The 26,912-nt window shown below is 28.3% G+C and overlaps 1 protein-coding gene across 4 annotated transcripts in view; it reads left to right on the top strand.

Annotated features, from left to right (window-relative positions):
* Positions 1–529: 529 nt before the first annotated feature.
* The window catches only part of LOC111034785 (acetylcholine receptor subunit alpha-like), a 48,438-nt gene continuing 22,055 nt past the window's right edge, over positions 530–26,912 (top strand). The window contains exons 1-3 of one of the 4 annotated variants that reach the window (XM_022316145.1): positions 530–614; positions 14,476–14,591; positions 18,903–19,042. In XM_022316145.1, coding sequence (XP_022171837.1) covers positions 14,537–14,591; positions 18,903–19,042 — 195 coding nt within the window. In that variant the 5' untranslated portion in view covers positions 530–614; positions 14,476–14,536. Of the gene's footprint in view, positions 615–636; positions 953–14,475; positions 14,592–18,902; positions 19,043–26,912 lie in introns of those variants that run through there. The other 3 variants (XM_022316147.1, XM_022316146.1, XM_022316148.1) reach the window with 3 other exon arrangements.

Here is a 26,912-nt window from a genome sequence, read left to right as displayed (position 1 = left end):
GGAGGGCGGCGGCGGAGGGGTTGCTAAAAACACCCCTGTGCGACGGCGGCGGGGTCGCTAAAAACACCCCCGTACGGTGGCGGCGCACACGGGACAACTGCGGTGCATAGGTGTGACCCGGTTTCGCGCGCGGACGACGGAGCCCGAGGCGGGCGGCGGCGGCGGCGGCGGCGGCGGCGCGTCCACTGCGCCTGTGTGTCCTAGTTGGCGCGCTGCGGCGACGGCGGCACGAAAATCGTACGCCGCCGTGGCACACGACGCGAGTCCGACGCCCGAACGCCATGCCCGCCGCCGCCGCCGCCGCCGCCACTGTCGCCTTATGAACCTATATACCAATGGTAATAGTAGATGATATTAATATTTTGAAATCAGGAGGCTCTGTAAACATGGGGCAATAAACTGTTTCGTATCACCGCTCTGTGATCTACATTCTATATAATATATATTTAGTATAATATTATACCCTAACTTACACATNATGCCCGCCGCCGCCGCCGCCGCCGCCACTGTCGCCGCCGCCGCCGTCGTGTCAGCGCCGCCACTGCCGCCGTGGTCGTCGCGTAACGCCGCCGCCGTGGTCGCCGCCAACGAATGAGAAAAATGAAAATCGCGTGGTGCGTACAACAGTAATTAAAATAATAATAATAATAATTGAATTGTTATCATGCCGCTGCAGTCGTAGGTGAATCTTTCTGCACAGATCATCTGTCCATCGACCCGCGGGACGTATCGTCAGTATTAATAATAATAATAATAATAATAATATCGACTGTCGTCGTGACATTGCAGTGGAATAGCAATATTACAATACACTTTTGTACATTAATATTAATCGATGCGATGATAATGACTTATACTATAATATATACATAGGAATCATTAATTATAACATTCGTTACTAAAAAAAAAAAAAATAAAATATCATACACATCCGCTCCCACCACGTGCACAGGTAATACACAGGCATATAAGCGTATTTAAGTAGTTTATTATAATATAGTATTGCATAAACTACTGTACATTTGTATTAGTATATTAAATTGTAGATTTCGATGACACACACATTATAATATTATATATATTTTAATTCACAAGTAGGTTCCTATACGAAATTATTCAGGAACATCATTAGATAGTTAAGTAAATAGATTTATTTTTTTTCGTGATTTAAATTTTGACCACATTTTTGTGAAGTATACACTTATGCGTACCTGATTACTCGCCACTCGAGTGTATTCAAAAACAAACACTATTCAACACAATAGTACCTACTTGATTTGGACTTGAAAAGTATGTCTTGTAAAATCGTTGACTTGTAATATGTGTACTGCAATAATTGTTACATAAAAATATGAAATAGATACCTTATTCATATATTATTACATACGCATTATAAGAAGTAGACTGTTGTTTATGTCTCGTTTGTAATAATAATATGTAATATATTGCTATATAATTCCTGATTAGGATAATCAAATTTCTTAGGTATTTTGGACCAAATAATGACTGGTGCAGGTACCGTGGATAAATACCCGGTGAGTAGGTAAATATGTTGTGTATTTTTCTGGTATTAACCCAACAAATGGATAAATTCTTTTCGACATTATTTTCTACCTATTTTTCTGCTACATGGGTTGATGAATGTTCATTTAGATAAATATGTATATATATTATGTTTAATTTGTATTACTATAATTATACAAGTATTAATTATTTGTGACCTAGACTGAATAATGCATTTAGTATCGGGAATCAAAATAATTTGCATTTGTACATTAATTTGATTCAAAGATTTGTTTTCGTGATTATTTACTGATTTATTTTATCATTCGTCTATATTTAACAGTTAACTGTACATACTTTTGATCATTAAGTTCAAATTCTTTATTATTTATTAATTTATTATCTTTTTATATTTTGTAATAGGAATTAAATAGGAATTAAAAGTATACCTAGGTATACAATATTGAATAATATGGTCGTATGGATGTATTTAAAAAAAAAATATAAATCATAGGCTCTTAAAATTTTAATCTTAATTACCAAGCTTATCCATCACTGACTTTAAATACTAGTTTGACTACGTACAATATTGTGGATTGAATGTGAAATTCACTTCTCTTTTTTCTTATTTAATGACGTTGTCGTATGAAGATGCGCACCCATGTAAATACACAAGTTAACTAGCGGGTGATAATTTAAAGTAATAATATAATATAATAATAAGGGTGAATTTTATTGCTTTTGTCGATTGATGGGCGATTGTGTCAATTGGTTATACTGTGTAACACAGATTAAAAAAACAAATTAGGTATATTTTATACTTGCGTAATGCATAATTATATTTCATACAATATGATTTCCATACAATTTAATAATACAAACTTTAAATATACGGGATATCGATCACTATATAAAAATATACACTATTACAAGATACTGAGGAAAAGCTCGATTCTCTGAGCTTTAATTATGGCCTGCGGGATCTATGGGACAGGTGTTATGGAATATCGGTTTATAATTTTGTTTTGATGCTATAATCGTTACAACCGTGACAATATTAAAATTATAATTCTAGGGCCAGTAGAGTTGCAACGAAACAACGTATTTGTTTTGAATTAAGACAAATTATATCTAAATATAATATTATATAGTCAAGGTATTTGAAAAAAATCAATTAGAAACTAGTACCAAGGTACTTTGTTATTTTACCTTTAAATACAAGTTACAATTTATATTTTTTCTAATTATTATTTTCAAAATAAGATTGCTAAAATGTAAAAAATACTTCAAAATGATTTGTTACAGTACTATTTATAGTAATTAGTATTGGTATTAGTATTACTTATAGTACGAGTATAGTAATCACTTATTAATTTACTAAGTTGTGTAATATATTAAATATTACTTACTTTACAATCTATAATATACTAAAAAGAGGAGTAATATGAATATATTGTATATCTTTGTCAGAAATATTCAGGTAGTGAAAAAAGTTTAAAAAGTCCCCACCCCACTTCATCTAGAAAACACTTGTATAAGGAACTTATAAATCACCACTTGTCAATTGATTTGATTGGGGGTTCTGTCATTGGATAGCATCCCCTCCTCACAAAATGCATGTAAATAAATTAAATATATACAATCTAAAACTGTGTTTATTACATAACACTATGCTACATATTGTATATATTCTAAAAAAATGTATCTTAATTTGTATATTCTATAGTATCTTAACAAAAAAAAATTTAGAAGTATAATATATATCAAAGAAAATAAATATAAAAAATATTACTTAGTCATCTACAAAATATGCATATTTTCTAGTTCAAGTGATTATCTATACCCAAATTGTTTTGAAATTAAATGAATCACGTAGGGATAGCTACAGGACCTATATATTATGCAATATACGCACACAAGTATGAAGATTCAAATAGAATTTAAACACAGAGTTCGATGTTATAAACATTAAGCACGCACAAACAAGTTATATAGTTGATATCTGTTGGCTGTTTGCCAACTACAAAAGTTGAACATTTGCATACAAGTCGCAAACTTCATAAAAACCCCCAAGAAAGTCAGTGTGCTGTAGTAGGCTTCTAGTGCACCTACTTCGTCATTGAGTATAGATAACTTTAATGATGTGTTGAATTTAAATTTGATGATAAATCGGTACTAAGTGAAAACGATATGCCATCACCTAAATATTTCTAATGATATTTTATATTTATTCATATTAGGTACCACTTGTTCTATATTAGGATATGTTTAATGTTGAATAACATTTATTTAATAACACCTATAAAATATTACATTTTTGTCATTTGTTGTAAACCTTAATTTAAAAATTTAATCATTTAAATGTCTAATATCGTAAAAATATGGACTTGTAATGTCGTTATTCAAGTTGTACGGTTTATATTTTATTAATTATTACAAAATAACTAGTTAAATTGATCTAGGTGATATTGTTATTTTACGTTTGAATATCAAATATATAGTTAAAGCTTGAACTTTAAATTGTCATAAAAAATGTATGCGACTAGGTTAAACTTTTAGAGCCTCAGTTGAATGATGAATGTATTGATTTTACATTCATGTGTTTTTTCTTTGTGTATGTATTACGATTTATGGTAAAAAATATGCTTTGATCATCAGCAAGGGTTGTTTTTTAATAGCAAATCAGATCTAGTTGGTACATAAGAAAGGACACATTTTGAGTGTAAGTCCACATATATTTTTTTATGCAGGTCTGGTATTAAAAGTTTAATGAAATTGTATATTCATGTTCATGTATAAACGATTTAAAATCAAACGAATTTCTTATTTTGTTTTAATTCAAATACTTTAAACTCACCAAAAGTTTACATTAATTTTTTTCTATACACATGATACCACTCTCAAAATATTCTCACTCTTTTTGAGTACCTTTTTTTATAGACTTTTGAAATTAGAAATTTTTTTTAGTTGTTATCAATCCCAATTTTTGATTATACGAATTTTAAATTCAAATGTTGATAAAATTCGTCATAATAATGAACATTTAAAAATTATTTTGTTGTTAAAAAATTACAATATTTTTATAGTCAAGTCTTTTGTAAATGTAAAACAAAGTTCTTCATTCTTTAACCAGAGAAAATTTAAAGAACAAAGTGATATGCACAGTATTTTTCATAGATATTTAAGTTCAAATTTGGAAGAAACGAGATATGTAAACGAAGAATAATCGAAAGAATAAAGAAATAGGTTTTAGTAATTTTTTTGCAATTCATAAATATTTTTCTTGAAGACTTGAAACTTTTCGTACATTATAATCATATTTTATACACACATAATGATATTCTCAAATTCAATTTTTCTGGAAAAAATAAATTTAGCTACCTATTATTTACAGTAAAATAAATTACTTTTATTGTAATATAAATAGTGATATAAGCTATATTATATAATCGCCTTTTGTACAAAATGAGTAATCATTAAATTAAAATTGAAAATTTTTCCTACAGTAACTTACTTAATGACATAGTACACTCGAAACCAATTGTACAATTGAGCTGCAGCCTACTTTTTTCTTTTTTAATTTCAGACAGAACAACTTATGAGGAATCTCGTATTACATTTCCAAGTTTCATATATAAAAGTAAAAAAAATAAAAATAACACAATTATATTTTTATTATTGTTACTCATTAGTAGTGAGCTAACATTTAACAGGATACCCTTTTGCTGGTGTAGTTAGCTCAACATAAGTTTAAATAACTACCCAGTGGCGTAGACAGGGGGTTTGAGTGATTAACCCCTCCCCCCAACCCCAGGAAACATTTCCCTCTTTTAAATATTTTATTTATATTAGAAAACTGCAAAAGACTTAGTTTAATTTATACTGACCCCCTCTACCCCATCATTTCATAAACCTGGCTACTCCACTGTATCTAAATAAAAGTTATTAAGCCATAAACAACTAACCATTCGTTTGAAATTAGATTTTTATTCATAAACATTCTCAGAAATATATTACACTCTGCTTTGCTTTGGCATATGGAATTTGTCAGTATCTTAAAATTACTTGTGTTGACTACTGTTCAAAGAATCAACTATTATATTAAAATGTTTTAGTTCTCGCGAAGAATAAATACAACATATCATTATTATTTTGTGTTGATTTTGTGAAATCGCGATTACATTGTTGAGAAAATAATGGCTGAAAAGTAAACAAATGATTATTGAAAGTTCGCTGAATGTCTAGTTGCAGGTATGGTATACAATAATGTACGATACTTATCATCTGTCGTGTAAATAAAGTAAAATTAAATAGTTAAAAACGGTTACATTGTGTACTATTAAAACGTGCTCGCGAGATTAGTTTATACGTTTGTTTAGCCGTATACGGTTTATAAGTACTATTTTAGCGATTTAGGTTATATTTTTAGGCGAATTTCGGTAATGGCCTGGGGAAATATATTTTATTGAATATTAACTCGAAAAAAAATAATTTTTAAATGGGGTGTATTAAAAAATGGCTAAACATGAGCCTGTCTCAAGACCGTTCCTCAAATTTGGTTGGGTATGCACATTTTTTAATCTTAATGTCGTCAATGTAATAAAGAATTACGATAGGTATATTGCAAATAAAATGTTTAAAAGTCAGACAATTTGTATGAAAACAAAATTTAAATTTACCCATTAAAAAATAGTTTTATACATAATATTTATACTGTATAATTAATATTACTGTACAATTATATTTACATATCATAAAGCCACTTAAAAACATAAGCTTTAACATAGTACAATGGAGTGTGAGGAATATGTTATGACAATAAAGATTAATGAAGAAAAAATATGAGGGTTACGGCCTTTCTATGAATGAGGTCCAATAGTTGCAACTATGGGATTATGAGAATCTATTTTAAACAATACCACGTGATATATTAATATTATAAATTATTATAATATATGGAATGGATCCCGAGGTTAACAAAGAGTATACCTATGAGCTACGGTTATAAACAAAGATGTACCTATATGCAGGAGGTTTGTGATGATTAATTAACCAAAAAGCGGTATGGCCTTACTCTTGATACAGTAATAATAATAATTTATACCTATGATTTTATTATAATTTTTATAAACAATTTTTTCCTGGGAAAACCAAAACCATGCCATTGTAAAAAGTGCATAGCAAATTCTAGCAAATTAATAGCAATTTTTCTAGAGTGGTTTGAAGTTACTGGGTTAAAGTGGGGGGGCCAACTTCACACACGTATTTTTGTGCATTGATTATTTAAATTATGTGTTATAATCATTTATTATTTTATTACACCGAATGTGTTTAAGTATAATTATTGTATTTAGATGTTAAACGAGTATTCGACTATTATAGGAATTAAAAAAGGTATGTGATGAGGGAAAAATAATGACTGGTTAGTTTAAATCAATGTAATTAAACTATGTTATTATATAAGACATACATGAATAGATAACTATACATTTATTTTTGTATTCATTCTAAAAAAAATTGACAAAATGGTATTTAATTTCATATATTTTTTGCAGTTAAAAATACAAATAAAAATATTTTTAAGTAGGTATAGGTAGTCGTATAGATACTTGCAGTATATTTTTGTACGGAATCACGTTTGAATCACGTAATATCCATGTTTTTACTATCTATGAATTGTACATCATCTACATCGCGATTACAGATATATCTTTAATTGTGGCCAACTACATTCCACACGCTCTACGATTATGAAATAATGATAATACGGAGCCTACCCCGACTCGTGATCATAATATTATATCATTATTGTTATAACTGCACACCAGCAACACAGTGTAGCGTGTAAACTGGCATCGCTGTACAAGTAATCGAATTAATTTAGTGCCACCTAAATGGCCGGTTGAATTGCCTTATTTGACCGGCGCGATAACTATTTTGTGCACAACAACCGTATAATATGCAAAATGCAAATACGCGATGCACGCACACCGATGACACTGGTGCGGAAAAAAGCCATACGACCGACCGTTCGCGGACGAATAGCTGTAATAACAACAGTGATGTATTAAAATAAAATAATATAATTTATCGGAGGACGTTTCAATGACAATTTTTTGTATCTCTCGATATAATAATAAGTAGGTATATGAAGTAAAACGTATTTTATTCTTGATACTTTAATCAAATTGTCTATTTCGTAACACGTTATATTATGTTTGTATATGCCTATATATTAATTAACAATTTTATTAATAGGTTATTACGCGCGCATGCAAGCATAGGTTATTGTATTATTGTTTATAATACCTACCCGTCTATTTTTTGTTTTTGATTAGTGTGCTCACGTAGATCAAAACGGTTATCTTAAATAACTTTTTATAAACATATAAGCAACTATGTCCAGTTGGTTTTGTTTGGACAATATCAACAACGACATATCGATGGCATATGCGTTATTCGCGTTTTCGTGGATATAGGTAAATTTTTCTGCATAATGTTATAATACTACATACTATTATATTATGTGAATGATCATTACAACCACGTTGCTATCAATTGAAATTAGACGATTCGATAAAATTAAATTTAGATGCTGACCAATTTTTTTTATGGGGGCAAATATTAATTTAGATGTAGTAAATGTTTAACTTTCTTGGAAGTTGCATTGAAATTGTGTTGGGTAGGTTACATACCTTCACGAATTCAGAAAAGTAAAATGTTTTAAGGAGTGTTAGTAACCTCTTACCTAGACTATCTAAATCACTATATTTTTAATGTTAATCGTGTATCGTGAAAATTGGTAGTTCGTTATTCCATGAGATATATTTCAATTTTACACGATTAAATAAACATAACTAGTGGAACAGAAACTTATATTTTCCTAAACATACGATATTAAAGGATATGATAACGTACGCCATCTGGCATATAGCTAAACACTAATCTACTTCCGAGAAGCTTAGCTCTAAGAGTTTGTTTTTTCTTTATTTCGAGGATTTTTTGTAAAACTTTTGCCAATACATAATGTCTACGAAAACTGCGGTCTAAGGTATCTTACTTCTACACACAGAATGTAATATAATATTTATAAAAACGACCTCAGTGTTATTGTGTACAACGAAATGAGGTCATATGATACACTACGTGTATATTGTAGTAGATAGGTAACTATTTATTCTATATTTCAGTTTTTCTTTTTAGTTTATCTCTGTTCGAAAATCAATGAATTTATTAAGTGATGTTTTGCGAACATGAATTATGTCGAAATACTATACGGCACTCGCAGGGTACAAAATAGAACATTGGATGGTAATAGCAACACGGGGTAGAGCTGAGGCATTTTATCCATGTCAATCTGCGTGGGATGGTTACACGCAAGCTGTCCTATATAGCGACGGGAATAAGAGGGCGTGAGAAATAAATTGTCACGGAATAAGAGACGTACAGTCGAACAAATCAATCTTCATCATTTTAAAGAGATGAACAATAACAACGAGACCAGCTGAAAAATAGAAAACTTTCGATTTTCCGATAATACATCGTGATCTATATACAAGACTATACACTGTAATGAATGTTGAATTTTTATCTTACGATTTCAAATTTCAGCGATCCGCATAATGCGACCACTCATATTTTAAACATATAGTTTGAGTTCAATACGTTTTTTAACAATCATCCATTCGTAAAAATAATTATTGAAGTCTGAAAAGGAGCACCGGGGTGAATGAACAACTTCAACCTATTTGTCTTTGAATATTTTAAACAAGTTCATAATTATTATTATACAATGGGTCAGTAAAGCTTATACCGACTTGCAGGCTTAAGTAAGCGGTTCGGCGGTTCGGCGGTGGTGCTTTGGGTGATTAGCCTCTGCAGGTGTGGTCCTATCGTACAAAAATAGTAAGGAATCGTTTCAGATTAATACAATATAATAGTTATGGTGGAGCGAGTTTTCACAGGCGGAAGTCGTGTGACGAACCAGACTGGGACGGTGATGGGTACTTAAATAAGTGACCAATAGAGTGTTCATGACTGTGTGAGCCTTGAAAAGGGCCTTTAGTTTACCGGAGTATTTCTAAGTTAAGTTCGTCGGACGTTAGGGTGGTTGGTAAATCGCCCGATGAGTCCATAAATTGTAAGGCAATTTTGTGTGTGGCCGGTGTACGCTTAGTCGTGTGACGGCGACGGCTTTTGGATGTTATTGCCGTGTTCTGATTGGCTGGGTTTTTGTGGTGGTCATGGAAAGGACCATTTTTTAGATAATGCGCGTTGTCGCGTTACACCTTAACAAGTCACCAGAATTTAGACAGAAATAGATGTCCAACGTCCAGCACTCTAGAAGTATAGGTTATCATTATATTACCACAAATAGCATATATGTTCTTCGATTCTTGATAGTTAGTAAGAGATAAAAATAAATAAATAACAACATTAACCACCTATAATTCCTACAACGCTAGCACGACTACGGATTCCCAGGCACGAAGGCCATATACATCTAAAGGAACTAGAGGAGGCGGAGTGGCTAAATTTATTTTTAGATTTTCTTTTCTTCCATAGTACATTTGGTGTAAAAAAATAAAACGTGAAATGCTAATATTATGTAAGGGATGAGAATATTTTAAACTTTAAACTTTTATTACCTAAACGTTGTAAATTAACTCTTAACCTAGCCTTTTATTTTTATTTTTATTTTTACATTTTCATCGTTATTTCGAAACCTTTTATAACATTTGTAGTGTAGACTATAATAGGTATTTACCCATAATTTATCGATTTTTTCTCACCCAGATATGATTTGTTAACAATTTTAATAATGGTATATATTTATATTTTAAATGTAAGAATATTGCGACGTATGTAAATTAGGTATTTATTATAAACATAATATATAAAAAATCCAAGAAGGGGAGGAACTTAAGCTTTAAAGTCCTTTAGCCCCTCTTGGATCCGCGCCTGTAAGTTACGACTTATAGACATTAATGCAACTGGTGTCCATCTATCACGACTGTGATAATGAAATTATACTGATTTTAAATATTAAATTGAAATTAGAATCACAATTCAGTACTTACTTAAAAATATGAGAAGTATTAATATACTATGAGTATTATAAAAAATGATTGAGTACCTACTCCAGTACCAACATACGTCTCCTAGTATAGATACTCCATACTAGAATACTCAAATACTGTAATAAAAAACTTTTGCATTATTTAAATCACTACAGGTTCTATCATTTCCGTTAACTTGGAACGTATTATAATTTACATTTAAAATACAAAATGAATAATATACCTACTCGTATAACTTGGGTATATTTATTGGTTTTATTTAAGGATTTCGGAAATGTTAAAAATATTATTTATCTCTTGAATAATATTATTTTATACAACGTTGTTTTTCTAGACAACCTCTTTGGTATATTATGAAATGTAGGTACATAATAATTTAGTTATACTTGCTAAAAGAAGTTTTCTAAGAAAATGTAACTATACTTATGTAATATTACCTAATCATTTTTAAATGTATGCAGTTTGCAATAAACAGCTAGTATATGGTATTGTACTATAATAGTTTAAAATAATATACTGTTATACTATATGAAACTTTTTGTATTACACTTACATGTGCCTACTCGTAAAGTCAATCAGTTTTTTACACCGATAAATATGATTTCACATGTTGTTTCTTTATTTTTTCCACAGCAGAATTCAACTTTAAATAGGTAATTCATTTGAGAAAATTCGTTCATTTATTAAATTTTTGTTTAATTACTTGAACAAAATTATCAAAGCGAAATAGAAACAAAATCGATAAAGTTCTACGGGGTGATTCAAAATGTGTTACAGCCATTTTATCATATAAATATTCTATATAGTTAAATATACATAATACATAGGTTATATATATTACAAAAGTGTTTTGATTTAGAAACATCTATTATGATTTGATATTTTAATAATTGTTTACAATATTTTAGTGGGGTCAACTCAAGAAATTCAAATGGAAACCAATACTTTTTTTTCGCAAACACAATGTGAAGACATTTTAAAAATAAATTTTTGTGAATGAACAACATTAATTACCTAATGCAAAACTCTATGCTTGAGAGCTGTTTAAAAAAAAAGTAGTTAAGGTTTTCATTTGAATTTTGAAAGTTAACCCAACAAAATCTCCTTAAAATATTGTACACAATTATGAAATTATGAAATCATTGTAGATGTTTCTAAATCAAAAAACTTTTATAATACCTATATATATTTCACTATTTTGAATATTTATATGATAAAATTACTGCAACATATATTTTGAATCGCCATGTGAGATAAAATTAGGTTTTGAGTTTTCTTAAAATACATGTATATTCATATTTCATCGGTTCATTAGTTTTTGAAAACAGTAACAGGTACAGTAAATTTTCATTTATTATGGACATTTCTAAGTAAATTATAGTTTAAAGATAAACCGCACAACCACATTTCGTCATAATATAGCTATGGCTCGTGGCATGTCACACATGGCTTTTTATTTCAACATTCACAACAAGAAAATGGAAATTCGAACAACAGGACGTCTAGGCCTTAAGTACCTCTATAAAATGTTTATTATGAGCCATGACTATTATGTTTTATTGATATACGCACAATTGATCGTTAATCATCGTTCGTCTGCAAACATCATATTTATGAGATCATTTTTTTACATGTTATCGCTTGAATTTATTTCACGGCTTCCCGCTATTATCGTGTATGAGAACGGACCCAAAAATTGCAAACTCTCCCTAAAAAAGATGAACCCACTCTAACCTTTATTAACTCAATACTTATTTAAGAATAATATTTATCATATTTAATAATAGTTTAAAACTTTAAGCATAACTTATTAATTTAAACCTCCTTCTCCTACATTTTTTACACGGAGGAAGCATTGGTAGACATTTCTACCATAGTTCATTATCCAAAGTAATTTTGTAAGTGACAAGTAAATAATAAGTTACATTGTATAGTTAGGTACTCTTATAAAAAAAAAATAAAAACAATATTTTGTAACAAAAATAATAATGTGTTAAGAAATTCAAAATCACGCTGGAAAATCATTATAGTAAATTTGTATTTGTTAATAGTGATACAATTATATTGTTATTTATATACTTAAATAATAAGAAAAGTATATAATAATAGTACCTATATAAGTATTATAAGCATGGTAGATCATATTATTAATAATATATACAAACGTAATCATTAAAACCTCAGTCAATCTCTGGTAGTGTGGAACTGTGGAAATAGGTACAACTAAAAAAAAAACACTCTTAGAACAGTTTATTAATTCATAAATCCTTATATCGCGTGTTTCTCAGTTGTAGCCAACGAAATAAATATTGAAATTTCCAAAGCCCTTTTTTGTCTAACGATGTCTAGGTGGATACACTTAAATGTAAAGTAGGTACCTCAGTAACAAATAAATAATATAATAAAAACAAATTTGAATTATAAACCAGCATTGACGTAATAAATATGGATATTTGTATTATTTTATTATTGGAAAGACTTAAATAGTCAATAGACATAAATCCCACACAATTCTGAGAGATTGATGAATAGTATGATGACAAACATACGAGCAATATAACCTGGGATACAAAGAAAAGAAGCTGCAGAATATGTACTGGCAGTGGCAGAGATGGTTATGAGAGAGAATTGGTTTGAATGCCATGTTTGATCCCTGTTTTTTTTTTAAATTATAAAATTTAAAAAACGTTCTCTCAAATCTATATAGATTTCTATCTTCTGCCTCTTTTCTTCGAGCCAACTACTACACCACCACCATTTAGGCGTTGGATAATGAAAAAAATAGGGTACTTCTGCCAAGACTTAGTTGACAAATTCGAAATTTTACTACCTTCAAACTCAGATAATACAGACTTCATGATATGATTGTGATAGTTCATCGACCGTGAACAATTATTCTTTAATTATAAAGCAAGGATTTTACAATTCTTAAATATTAGTTAACTTTGGTATGGCGTATGAATAGTGAAATAAAACTATTGTCTTACTTTACGTTTGTATCACTTTTAGAAAAAAATTTCACTATAAATAATATTATAGAAACATTAAGAATGAAATAAGATAAAAACCAAATGGTGATCACTACTTCACTTCAATGTAGAAAGTTTTTAACCCATAATATATTATAATACGTTTATTACAGCTCAGATCTGATGTGTGATTGTGATGGTTTAATAATGTTTCACATTGATTTTTTACTTATGAAATAAAAAAAAGTGTTGTTTGAAAGGGTTTTTTTGTACCTATTTATTTTCCTTTTCAAACGAAGGTACCAGATGGTTTACCTTCTCATTTTTCAAACGATTTGCAATATAGTATGAGCCTTACAAAGCCGTAATGCGAATTTAATGGACACTAAGATGCTCCAATAAAAAAAGGTAGTTTCTATACAGTATCAACTATCAAGTATTTCATTCAGTTACTAAATAGCTGTTGATGATGAAAAATCAAATATTTAAGACTAACATGCGAGATTTATCATGTATAATATATTTATATAGTCAGTAATTGATTAAAATTAGATAAAACACTTACCATTGTTATTTGTTTGAAAAAATGTATATGTCGATCATTGTATAGATTAACGTGTCTTAAAAACAATTAAGTGATTTACACTGAATAAGTACTTGATTTTTGTAAATATTCTATACTTGTATTATAAAGTATTGCGTTAGCTTTATTTTTTCTACAAATTTATAAAAAAAAATCAACTACAATATTGGAACTAGAAACTTCAAGATTTTAGTATAAAAACAATCGTGAAATTTAATAACGGCAGTTTATATTTAGCTAAATAATATTTTCTATAAAAGCATAAAATATTTAATTCCATATTATGTATTTTTAGATCCTATAACAAAATAAAATATATTTAATTTATTATATTTATAAGTTTCAGGAAAAAATGCGATTGTGCAACCTCATGCTGTGACCTTTGATATGGTCACCGAAAAATGAAGACGTTGGCCGGCGCCATAATACTATGCATCATGCTCGTCATAATTTCCGGTAAGTAAAATAATTTACCCTGTCGACTAAGATTTATGGCTGCTAAATATTATTTTGTTCGACTTACATAAGATATAGTTAAAATACCAAAAAATCAGTACTGTCCAACAAGTTATGCAAATATTAATTTTGTTCATAAAAAAGTACCTTAATCCTCGAAGTTATGTGGTACGTAGTTGATTAACTGCAAGTACCTTCCAACTTTTATGTTTAACAACAATTTAGTTAATTATAAGATTAGGTTTTAAATTATTAATAAACTAGTCATACAATTATTCAGTTATTGATACCTAGTTTATTTTATAAAAATATACCATGAAAATACTAAATAATAAAATTGTGAATAATTTGCGTTCTGTTATTCAAGGAATAACTAATATAAGTTTATTATTTTTATTTGAAACTGAAATAATATACCTTCTTTCAAACAAACGATGAATTTAATTTTAATTTTAATAATAATAACCGAGCACTGACAAAAGTATTATTGATAAAAATGTTGAGCTTATTTAATTTTGTTAATGAAAAAATTTGTTTGTTTTAACAAAAGGTATGTTATTTTTATTACGACCTATTACATTATATCTTATTAATATTAATTTTAAAACTATTTGTTTGAATAAAACATTTAAGGGACTGATAAAAGTTTTTCAAAAGTTGTTATGAATTCGATCTAATTTAATCCTATGAAGTGTATTCGTTAAACATAAAAATAAAGTGTTTAACCCTAATCTGTTTATTAAATTTGAAAATATGTTAGGCTTAAATAATAAAGATTAAAATAATATTCGTAGATAATTCTCAGTACAACAAAAAATTTAAAAACCAACAGCAAGTCTGATTATTCAATACAGTTTATGACTTCATATAATACAATATAAAATACTTATAAGTGCTTTTTAGTGTCGTTATAGTGATGATTCAATAATTTTATAAGGTTATGTCATTATGTGTTACACTTAACAAGTTATTAACCTTTATCAATATTGATCAATATGTAATTTAATTTATCGAAATACATTTTCACATATTTTATACTACTATATTCTATAGTTAATACAAATTATAATTGAAACGTTCTATATATTATAATGTATTATATGTTAAAGTTATAAAAGTACCTATATCTATGTAATATGTACTGAAATCTTACCCATACAATAATAGGAGAGTATAAAATCATATTAGACTAAAATTTAAATAACTACAAAACTACAACTAAATTCATCATTTTTTGTTAGACTATAACAGACAATTTGTGTGGTAAAGTACTTATCAGTTTTCTTATTTTAATATTTGACTGTTGTGGAGAAGTGGAGTTAAAATACCAACCATAAAATATAATGAAAATATAATGGTGTCATTCCGCATATTTAATTTACAGATGAAATACATGACCTATTTATTCTTTGGGAATTTTTATTTAAAAATAGTAATGTACGTATCACCGAGTTTCACATAAATTCATTATTATCTAGATATTATTTTGTTAAAACATTTAGTTAATTAAATAAATAAATAAAAAAATATCTATATATGAATATGCAATCATAAAAGTATGATATAATATATAAAATGTCATGTTAAATTGTTTGTATTTACTATTTAGTCACATATTTTAAATAAAGGGCGATGATTTTCTCTTTATTATTATAAAATTTCGTAAAATTTGTTCCTATGCAACCTCTACTTTCCAATTAAAATTAAAATTTTGATTAGGAAATATTAAATATATAAACTAGATCCACAAAGTATATACCATATAATTTATTTACCGAACATTGTCATCACCAGTGCCAGAATCATCACCATGTAACATTTCTCGGCGTGTATATATTACTTTCATAAAGAGCATTAATCACATGATTAATATCCGTTACTACGGAAACACGTTTATGGCTTTTTGCGTTCTCTTCAAATCCTAGACGATTTACGATAGATTTTGTTATAATTTAAGGCAGTGTTGATAGATTTTATATATAGGTACAAATGAACGACGTACAAAAAGGAAATAACATTTTCAATTGTTAGGAATGTTTTGTTTTAGCAAACATTTCATTTCTAACTGGTTAAACGTTAAATCATTTATTAATAGACGACGTGTATATAACTAGAAGTCTTATTTTTTACGTCGATAGTGATAAAATTATGGTAACAACACAATACCCATTTATTATATTTTAATCATTTCGAAAAAATATAAATAAAGATTTCGGTAATGATGCGTGTATCGTAATACGTGAAGTCGGCTTATATAATAGGAAACTCGCAACGAGAACCTTTTGTTCGGTTTTTTTCGGTCGGGAGAGTGGAAAAATAATCTAGACGATTTTACAAAAAGGAAGGGGCATAATGAATTTCTGGAGGACTCAATCCGCCGGCGCAGCGGTATCTATATACACACGACAATCCCAAAAACAATTTTCTCGGCCAGATAAACGCGCCATCGGGTGGGCGGTTCCCGGGGTCAGGGGATGCTGGCCGAACATAGGGATTTTATCGAACCGTCCCGTTCCAGTGTATAATATTCGTTCCGTCGTTTCACGACTAATGGCGTTTTGGACGACCGATATTTAACGTTGCTTTATACTGACACCCGGTGTATACCACTCCAATACTTTCGGTGTAGTCATCGTTTCAGCTCTCTCTGGTCAACGATACGGATACCCGCGGGTAACTCTATACCCCATGATGTGTCGAGTGACACGGACATATATGTTACCGGTAACGGTGAATACCGTGTAATTGATACCAACGATACACTACATAAAAAGTGTTATAGGTACGTGTAAGTAGGCATCCATTAAGTAGGCACTCGTTCACTAATCACCTGTTTCCCGTATGGGTATAATAATACGTGCATGGTGTATGTCCAGAACATAATAATATTACTATTGTCAAATTATTATAATTTACGAATATTTTTACATAAAAATCTATATTAGTCGACCGTACGTTTAGTGTACAACGTTAATAATGTCCAGTTGAAATTCTTAAATGTTCACATTATTATTATACATCGTTACTACTTTTTTTTACTATTTCATTGTTTTATGTTGAGAATCTATTGTGGTTATATTTATTCAACATTTTCTTCAACGCTGAGTTAAAATTTCGTCGATTATTTCAGAAATCGAATCGTTATGAGCTTCACCTAACATTGGAATATATTTTAAAGTACAAACGAAACGAGATTTATGTTACTTTTACAATGGTGTTTTTTGTTTGACTATTAGTTTTTTTCCTGTGACATTCGTTTAAGTCATAGCATCGTATTATGTGCAGTTAAATTTATCGTTTGGAAACCATGCCTGCAAAATATTTGATACTGAAATGATAATTCAGTGTCCTCGGTCGTTTCCTTAAATGCAATCGGAAACTACCGATAACCGTCAACAAATATTGCTACAGAAATTCAGGAAGCACTATAAATGTAAAACAGGACTGTATCGAGAATGTGTCAGCCATTAATTAACGTTTGCACCTATCTGAAACTACTGCAGTGTATATTTTTTGTTTTATTTTTAATTAAGAGAATGTCAGATTGTCATCACAACATATTTTGCTGTCTCTGTTTAAGACATGTGTACAATAGAACACACGTTCTTCGTATTTCTCATTTCGTGAAGTCTGGGGGGTAGATAGAATCAAGGTAACAATATATTATATTATATTATAATATCAAGAATATATTACTAAAGAAAACAATGTATACCTATAGGTCTCTACTCAAAGTTTTATGAAGTAAGGAAAAAAAGTATTTAAATATTAAAGTTTTATATTTTTTATAACTTATGACTAATAAATCACAGTAGGTACAATCTAGGTGACTAGGTCATATTTTTCTGTTTCTCGAGTTAACTCAATGTAAAGTTATCGATGTCAATTATTTGTATTTTTTTTTTTTTTTTAAACAGCTTGGGTTTCTCATATTGTATGTACATAGTGACATTTTAATTAATATTTTAACTATACTTTTAATGGGATGTACTATTATTTTTAATTATTATCATCATAACTTATAAGAATCAATTCTCTCTATTTGATTTCCTTTTATACAAATTTATTTTCAAGTCATTAAAATTTATAACACGGCAACCATTAATAAAAATTGTAATATTAAAAAAGCAGCTTATTAAGTTGTAGGTTCGTCGAATAGTACTTGAGTAGTAATTTACTCGACTACTACTCATAATTAGCTATGTACTTAACTGAGTAGCTATATACTTATTACTTATATGAAATATAAATTGGTTTTCTGTTATGTGTTAAACATAACATCTTTCAATCATCAATTTATTATTGTCCTAGGATGTTCAATGAATCCGGATGCAAAAAGGCTGTACGACGACCTTTTATCAAATTACAACAAGCTCGTAAGGCCTGTGCTCAACAACACTGATCCGCTACCTGTACGGATTAAGCTCAAACTATCACAGCTCATCGACATTGTAAGTTACGACAACCAATTTGACCTTCTTACACATTTTGAAAACTTTTCTTGATATTAGGAATACCTATAGTCTTTACTATGTTTATAGGCTTGGTAAAATGACAAAACAGAGCACAATATTATATATATGGATTTTTTTTTATGGTTTTTTTAATTACATTCTTTGGAGGAGTTAAAATATTTTCAGAAAAAAAACCGATATCTGGGTTTAAGAAAGTAAAAGTATTAAAATATTTAGCTATAGGAAGTAGTGGTAGGTCTTGTCCTGATCAGAATATTTTGTTTTTTATTTAATTCCTCCCATGATTATATAATAAACTTTAAGCCTGCATTGAATAATACCTTTTGTAGCTATAATTCTAGGTAATCGTATGTATTTGGTCGTATGAATTAATAATTATAGTTTATAAAAAAAATGTAGAATTCTAAAATGCCAATGCGATTGATAATACTATACCGATTACCAATGGTAAATAACATAATGTATAAGGTTCAAGGTTGTAGACTTAATGAAATTATCTTACAAGTTAAAAGTCGACTTCATCATAATCTGTTTGTTCTTATGCTTCGTAAGAAATAGTGAACAAAAGCTAAAAGAATACATATTTGAAATTACAACTACAACTGCATTTTTATAATTTATATTAGTACAGAGTCTGAAAAAATAAATGTAATTTTTATTTTGATACAGTTACATGCTAATAAATAAAATAACCAAATATGATCATGTTTAATGGTGAACTAAAAAACACAATCAAAACAATTGGTCTAGACTGAAATTACTCAACAAATTGACAAACTGGAGTGAAACGAACATCTATAATGAAACAATAAAATAGTATTATTTAATATGTGTACAACTAATATTAAATACAGGTCAAGAGAGATAAATCAAATAAGTATTAAATAGGCGCATACCTAATGTTTAAATATTTTATATTATTATTCATTATAATGGTTATGATTTTGTCTAGTCACAGTTATTTATCCAAATACAAAATTCCTAAAATTATGGGAACTAACGTACAGTTAGTAAAAAAATAAATCATATGATGGATTATTTTTTTTGTATTATTAAAAACACTAAGACACTAAAATATATGTATAGAAGAATATCCAGATAATAAAACGAATATATTAAAAAAAGAATATAACAATTTGTTAGAAATATAACAACAATAAAAAAGACAGGAGAAGAAGAAGAAGAAGAAGAAGAAGAAGAAGAAGAATCAAAATTATATTTTTGACTACAATAGTAGACTATGGTTTATTTGACAGAAAAAGTTAGAGTGAAATATTATAATAATGTCCTGAACAAAAACGAATTTATATAACTTAATAAAAATAGATAATTACCAAAAAACAATTTGTTTTTATTTATTGTAAGTTGTAAGGTATTGTTTAGATTTAATTTCTGTCAACCAATAAACTAAACATATTTTAAACCTTTAAAATATCATAAAATAAATGGAATAATAATTTGTAAATAGAGATAATTTCTAAGCAATTGCATTTTTAAGTATACATAATACGTTTAAAAAAAAAAATTGATGTACAACAAATAGCATATGAGACATTTAACATTAAGTGTAAGATATTATACAAAAATGTGAAACAGTTGACAGTAAGAAGCATAAATACTTGCTAAATGCTAATAGAATATTATTATAGTGTAGATGATTAAAAACATTAAAAGGAAAGGAGTTAATTACTTATTAGTTATCTAATTATGCTATGAGAGATAAACCAAAATGAGCGATGAAGATATATTAGTTTTACAGTGATAAAATGTTTTTTTGTTTCTTTTATATCTTTTTAAAAGTTTATTTCCTTAGTTAGTATTGTTTGTTATCATTTTGTATAAATAATTTATACACATATAATAAGGAGTCTTCTAATAGTTTTACGAACTTTCATCAATGGATAAGAAATTATTGTAGATTCTAGCTGGTAAGTAATTGGGTAATGTGTGGTGTAATTTCTTTAATTATGTTTGAAATTATATCGATAAAATGGATAAAAAAAGAAAAGTACAGTGTACATAATCGATTCTGTTATGATTAAAAAATAATAATTTATTCTAGAAACTTTTTATAAAAATGTGTCAGATATATTTTATTTGAAACTGGAGAAACCAATTTTCTTTATATGAAGAAAAATGTATTTCCATATCGTATGTTACAAATTCAAAAACAACAACTAGCATACGTCAAAGCTGTTGCTAAACTTTCGTTTATCTGTGGGCACTGGAAAGGTATTTTTAAGGTGTGGTTGCTAGAAAAAATGCACAAACCAAAACAAACAAAAGTGTCGTCAATCCAATATACCACATATGTAGTAGGTTAGGTTAGGTCCCAAAATATAGTACTTACTGTATTTTGGTATTTACGTAAAAAATATCACATTTTCTTTTCTTATTATTATTTATACCTAAAAATAATTAAAATAAAATATAATATCAGTGATTTGTTTTAATAATGTTTAGTCATAACTTTCAAGCAAAAGAAATTATGTTGGTAAACAAAAGTTTATCATTTGCATATAAAACTTAGTTTATAATTTTTGATAACCATATCAATTTTCTGTTATTGATTAAATAGATTTTACTGTCGTGATTCGTACATGCCATGTGTTGTCTAAAACGTTTTTTGTAAAATCCCGAATCAAATTATGCGTTTAGACAGTTCCCTGCAAAACCTAGCTTTACTTAGTTATGTCGTGCTTGGTTGGTAAAATGATATGGGTAGGTATATCTACATGCTACCCACTTATACAACGCTGTAATTTTGATGGAATACCAGAAAGTTTTAATCAAATACCCAGCACCTAGGCCTTAGGGTATATAATATATATTGTTATACGTATACGTAGGTATATTAGGCTAAAATATAAAATGACGAAACACACGCGTGCTCTTAGTTGTTGATCATTGAAATCAGTAGGTCCCTCTAAAATCTTTTACTATTAGTACTACCAGACTACCAGTACTGACTACTGAGTAAAGTTTGTTGTTGGTTTTTTTACGCTGCACAAATTCAAAAACTCACTCAAATAAAGTATTGAGTAGTTCATGTTTAAAATAGTTTTCATGCTGATAATTTGCATTTAAATCCCTATTGGTTTTATCCTGAGTTAATCAATTCACCCTTACATATAGGAGTATGTCATATCCGCATGTGTGCCTCCGTCTTCCTAACGCATACCTATTGATATATCAAACTGTACGTTTCAACTTAAGTTCCAATTTTGTGTTGTTAGCTTAAACATTAGAGTGAATTGAACAATTATTAAACTTAAATGTAAGAACATTATCTATTCTGTGTTCCCTCGTATTTTTTTATGATATTTAAATTTTTAACGAGTTGTGGAGTACCTACGTAAAATATTAGCGTTTGAAAATGCTCATAATTCCCTAAAAATTAAAATATCGTAAAACACTGACGAGTGAGCACAGACAATGTTCTTAAATTTAAGTTTTTTAGTATATCAATTCAATTTAATATTTAAGCTAACAATACAAAATTGGAACTGAAGGACGCAAGTGTTAGTAAATTATGCTTTAGTAAGACGCGGGCAACATATTATGCAACATATGCAGGTACGAGTGTTACGACGTCTTTTAAAACGTTTAACTTGACTAAATTTTTATAAAGCTATATTTTGGACTTGAGTTAATCACTTTTACCTAACCTAGATTGTGGCTTCATATAAATTATGAAATACCAATCGCATCACATACGACAATGTTTTGACAAAATTCGATAACGCTTATACTACTGTTTACATGTTTATAAACAAAGACAACAACGAAACTATTAACAATATAAAATCATTACGTCCCCATCTCTGATAAGAATGTGTAACAACATATAATAAATAACTTTTGAACGATGTTTATAATGACTAGAAACATTTTAAAAATATTTCTCTCGCTTCTCGCAGAGCTTAAAAAATATATGAGTTTTTATTAGATAAAATAAATATTTTTAGAAACGTTATATAATAAACTTTTCGTTTTTAAACATTTTACATGAATTTTCATGAACACTTTCGATTTTAATCAATAATTGAAAAATATCTATCGATTAATGAATTAAACTAGATATTTATTATCTGTGTTGTAACGAAGTTTTGAAGTTCCTTCTAGTTACCAGATGCTTTACTATGTGAACTAAAATAAGAACGAAAATATAAGTTTTTTCCAAAAGCTGTGATTTAAAATTTTAACTTTATTAGGACCATAAACATGGAAGGTATTAAATAATATTACAATTATTAATGAAAAGATAAATATTTTAAATACTTACACTAATATAGCATATTATATTATTACTCTATGATATAACTATTTAGAGAGACGAATTAAGAATCAGGTATAAACAAAATCACAGATTTGTAACTCATGTCCATTTGATCTGCAGCGTTTGTTATTTTCACGTCTATTATTACTCCACTGTATTTTTTACTGAAAACTACCAAATAATTATCGGTTCAATTATAAAACTTTGAGTAGCTGAGAAAATAACGTGAAGCGAACAAAATAAGTTTGTGAATCACTGATTTAGATATTAGGTACATTTAATACTAAAAAATATTTATAAAGTATTCAACTTTGTTCGATATTTTTTAAGGTATTCGTTAAAAGTTTTGAATAGCTTCATAAGGTTATATATAATATAGTGCATAATTTATTCAATATTTCAACATTAATTTTTCAATAAACAATTAATTTTGATAAATTTTCGTATTTGAAAGGGGAAATTATTTTAATAACTAAAAGTTTCAAGTAAAATCAAAAATATGTATTATAACCAAAAAATTAATTAATATAATATTTTTCATTATAGTTGTATACATTTTCTAAGATGCGTATATTGTATGTATTTTGTTTGATTTTTTTTTTTAAAAACCAAGATTAATCATCATTATTAATTTCATTAATTTATTATTTATATTAATTATATTAAAACTAATTCATATAGGCTTAATTATTTTTATTTAGGCAATTTAAGGTACCTATTGTTATTGTTGATATAAATTTACCATCGGAGTATCAGATTGTTGTTTATAAAGAAATTAAATGAAAGAACTTCAAGAAAAAAAAACTTTGCTTACTTTGTATGGCTTATTTGTCTTAATAAGTTTTGTGTTTTTATTTGGTAAAAATAGTTTTTTTTCGTGATCTCTTTTTTTAAGGATTAGGTGATTATATAGGTAGTAGTCTTTTCTTACAGTCTTGAAACTACATCACTTAATTATTAAAAAGATAATATTTTATTTATGGGCTTCTTTAACACTGTCAAAACTTTTCTTGAAACAAAGACGTCATAAACTCATAACATATTTATTTGGACATTTATTTATTTGGTTTAAAATATTTTTGACACAATGTCAAAGAAAATTATTGTTATCAACAATTATTTTACAACATACTTTGTACAGTCTTACCGTAAATTAAATTTAGTTTTAAAACGACTGGGTGTCTGAGAGGAATGACCTTATGCGAATAAAATTATGAATGATTGAAAGGAGTACCTACACATAAAAAGTACCAGGATCACTCTACCGCACCTACTTTAAGAATATCATTGAAGATCTTAATTTTCTCAATCCAAGTAGAAAGGTACCTAAAAATAATAAAGTACCTAAATATAGGTTACTCCATAGGTACTAGGTACTGTTGTTAATTGCGATCTTAAATATATAAATTTGCATTAAAGTACGACATCGAAATCTTTACGACAATTCTATTTTACGGTCTATAATACGGTCCAATGGTTATAACTGAAGTAATCTATAACTACGACTAATTGTGTATTGTCGAGTCTCCAAACTGATTCCAAACTAATGATAAACCTCTGTTATTTTCCACGACAATTGACAGGCGTAATTCAATGATATGATGCAGTAACAATGTCAATATAATATGTTGGACAAACGCCTCGGAAAGAGTGAATAATTTATTGACCTACGAAATTTTTTATGATTGAATAATAAATTGTTTAAAACCAACAATTTACTATATAACAGAAAAATAGTAATTTGTCTTATGCTTTTCATCTATTTATATAAAAATTATTACCGACAATTTCTCATTCACCAATTATTCATCACGATTTATCATTAACTTTCACTCTTAAAAATAATTTACATTACAATATATCATTATACATTTTAATATTTATATTATATCATTGTAAAAGTGAACCTACTTCTATTATTTTACTAATAGTTACTATGTACTCTTCCGAAATTCTTGAAATATATCTTTCATCGAAATTTCAAATTAATTTAAGATCACTAGATATCTAGATAGTAAATGTAATTGATAAAGAATTTAAAATATTCAATGTCTGGTTTAAATTATTTAAGAATGAATTTGTTCTACTAAGATATATTTAATAAACTATGGTAATATTCATAGCATTATATTATAGAATTTTTTGTGATACTTATAAGTTATAAACTTATTACACTAAACCATGTAAACCATTATTACACTTTATTAATCTACGAACTATTAGTGTCAAGATGCTGTAGGTATCTAATATTCTCTAAATGTTTAATATTTTAATATAAAATCTAAATTAAATGAATATCTATATTATTTGTTTTTTACCAAACAAATCCTTTTCTACCACTCGTTTACTGTTTGTAAAGAATATGAATTAGTAAATATTGGTTAAACGTTATTACGTAATACAATGTATAGATTAAAACCTGTTTCAGAGTAAAATAAAACCTTAAAGATGCAATATTGTAAAATGTTAATACCAAACAAACTTTTTCTTAGGTCATGTTTATATCTCGAAAAACTTTACCCACTATAACATTGTATTTTATAACTGCAATAACATTTTGTCAATTTTGTCGATGACCATAAACGATGAATATTCAATATTATACATATATTAATGGATTTTAACTGTTCTTTATAATTATATTTTTCTGTGAATAATTTTTCGCGCAGAAGGAGAAGTGTTGAAGCACTTATTAGAAATGTCGCAAATCAAATGTAACTGGTACCTACTCTGACTATTTTATATTTTATCTTTTCTCAGTAGTTTTTATTAACGTATGAAACAAACTACAAACGTCAAAAAATATTAACAGACTGTGTATTAGACGCGTTGGAATCGTTTCCAAAATGTGATTATAATACATTGTTTGCATACAAATGTAATATCACAACACATCATCATTATCGCATGCTTCGAGTTGGACTAAGCGTGACGAGTGCCCAAGCAACGCCTGGATGTCTACTCACGGTTATCACGTTGGGCAATATTGTTCCCTATAATTATTGATAAATGATTCATACGCATTTAGTAGGTACATCATTTTTATAATTTCGTGAGATAAATACTGTTGAAAAGTCAGAAGTTACGATGGTTAATAACTAAATATCTTGTTTGAAAAACATAGTGCATAATATAATACAATATTATATAATGTACTTTGAATTGAATATTATTCTGCTATAAACAGAGTTATCCGATGTCACTGACATGATATATCTGTATGGCTATTATATTATGTGGTTATACCTATATGATAACAAATACGTAGGCAGTATAATAGCTTTTATGTTTACAATTTAAGTTGCTCTTCAAGTTTCATTTTAGAAGCCATCTCATATGTTGACATCCCGATTACGTTATGTAAGCAGTTCCTGTTGAAAAATGAAAAATACTTCCACGAACTTTTGATTTTTCATTGAGCCCGTTGAAAGGAAATTGCATATACTGTTGGCCGTGACGAACTGACGAAGATAAGTCGACAATGGGCTACGTAATCGATATTTTCATTTATATACTTACGCACATTATATACACATTATAACAACATCGCTAAGTACTTACATATAA

Source organism: Myzus persicae, unplaced genomic scaffold (genome assembly GCF_001856785.1).
Source record: "Myzus persicae strain clone G006 unplaced genomic scaffold, MPER_G0061.0, whole genome shotgun sequence".
Taxonomy (NCBI): Eukaryota; Metazoa; Arthropoda; class Insecta; order Hemiptera; family Aphididae; genus Myzus; species Myzus persicae.
This window is presented reverse-complemented; position numbering and strand designations above follow the sequence as displayed.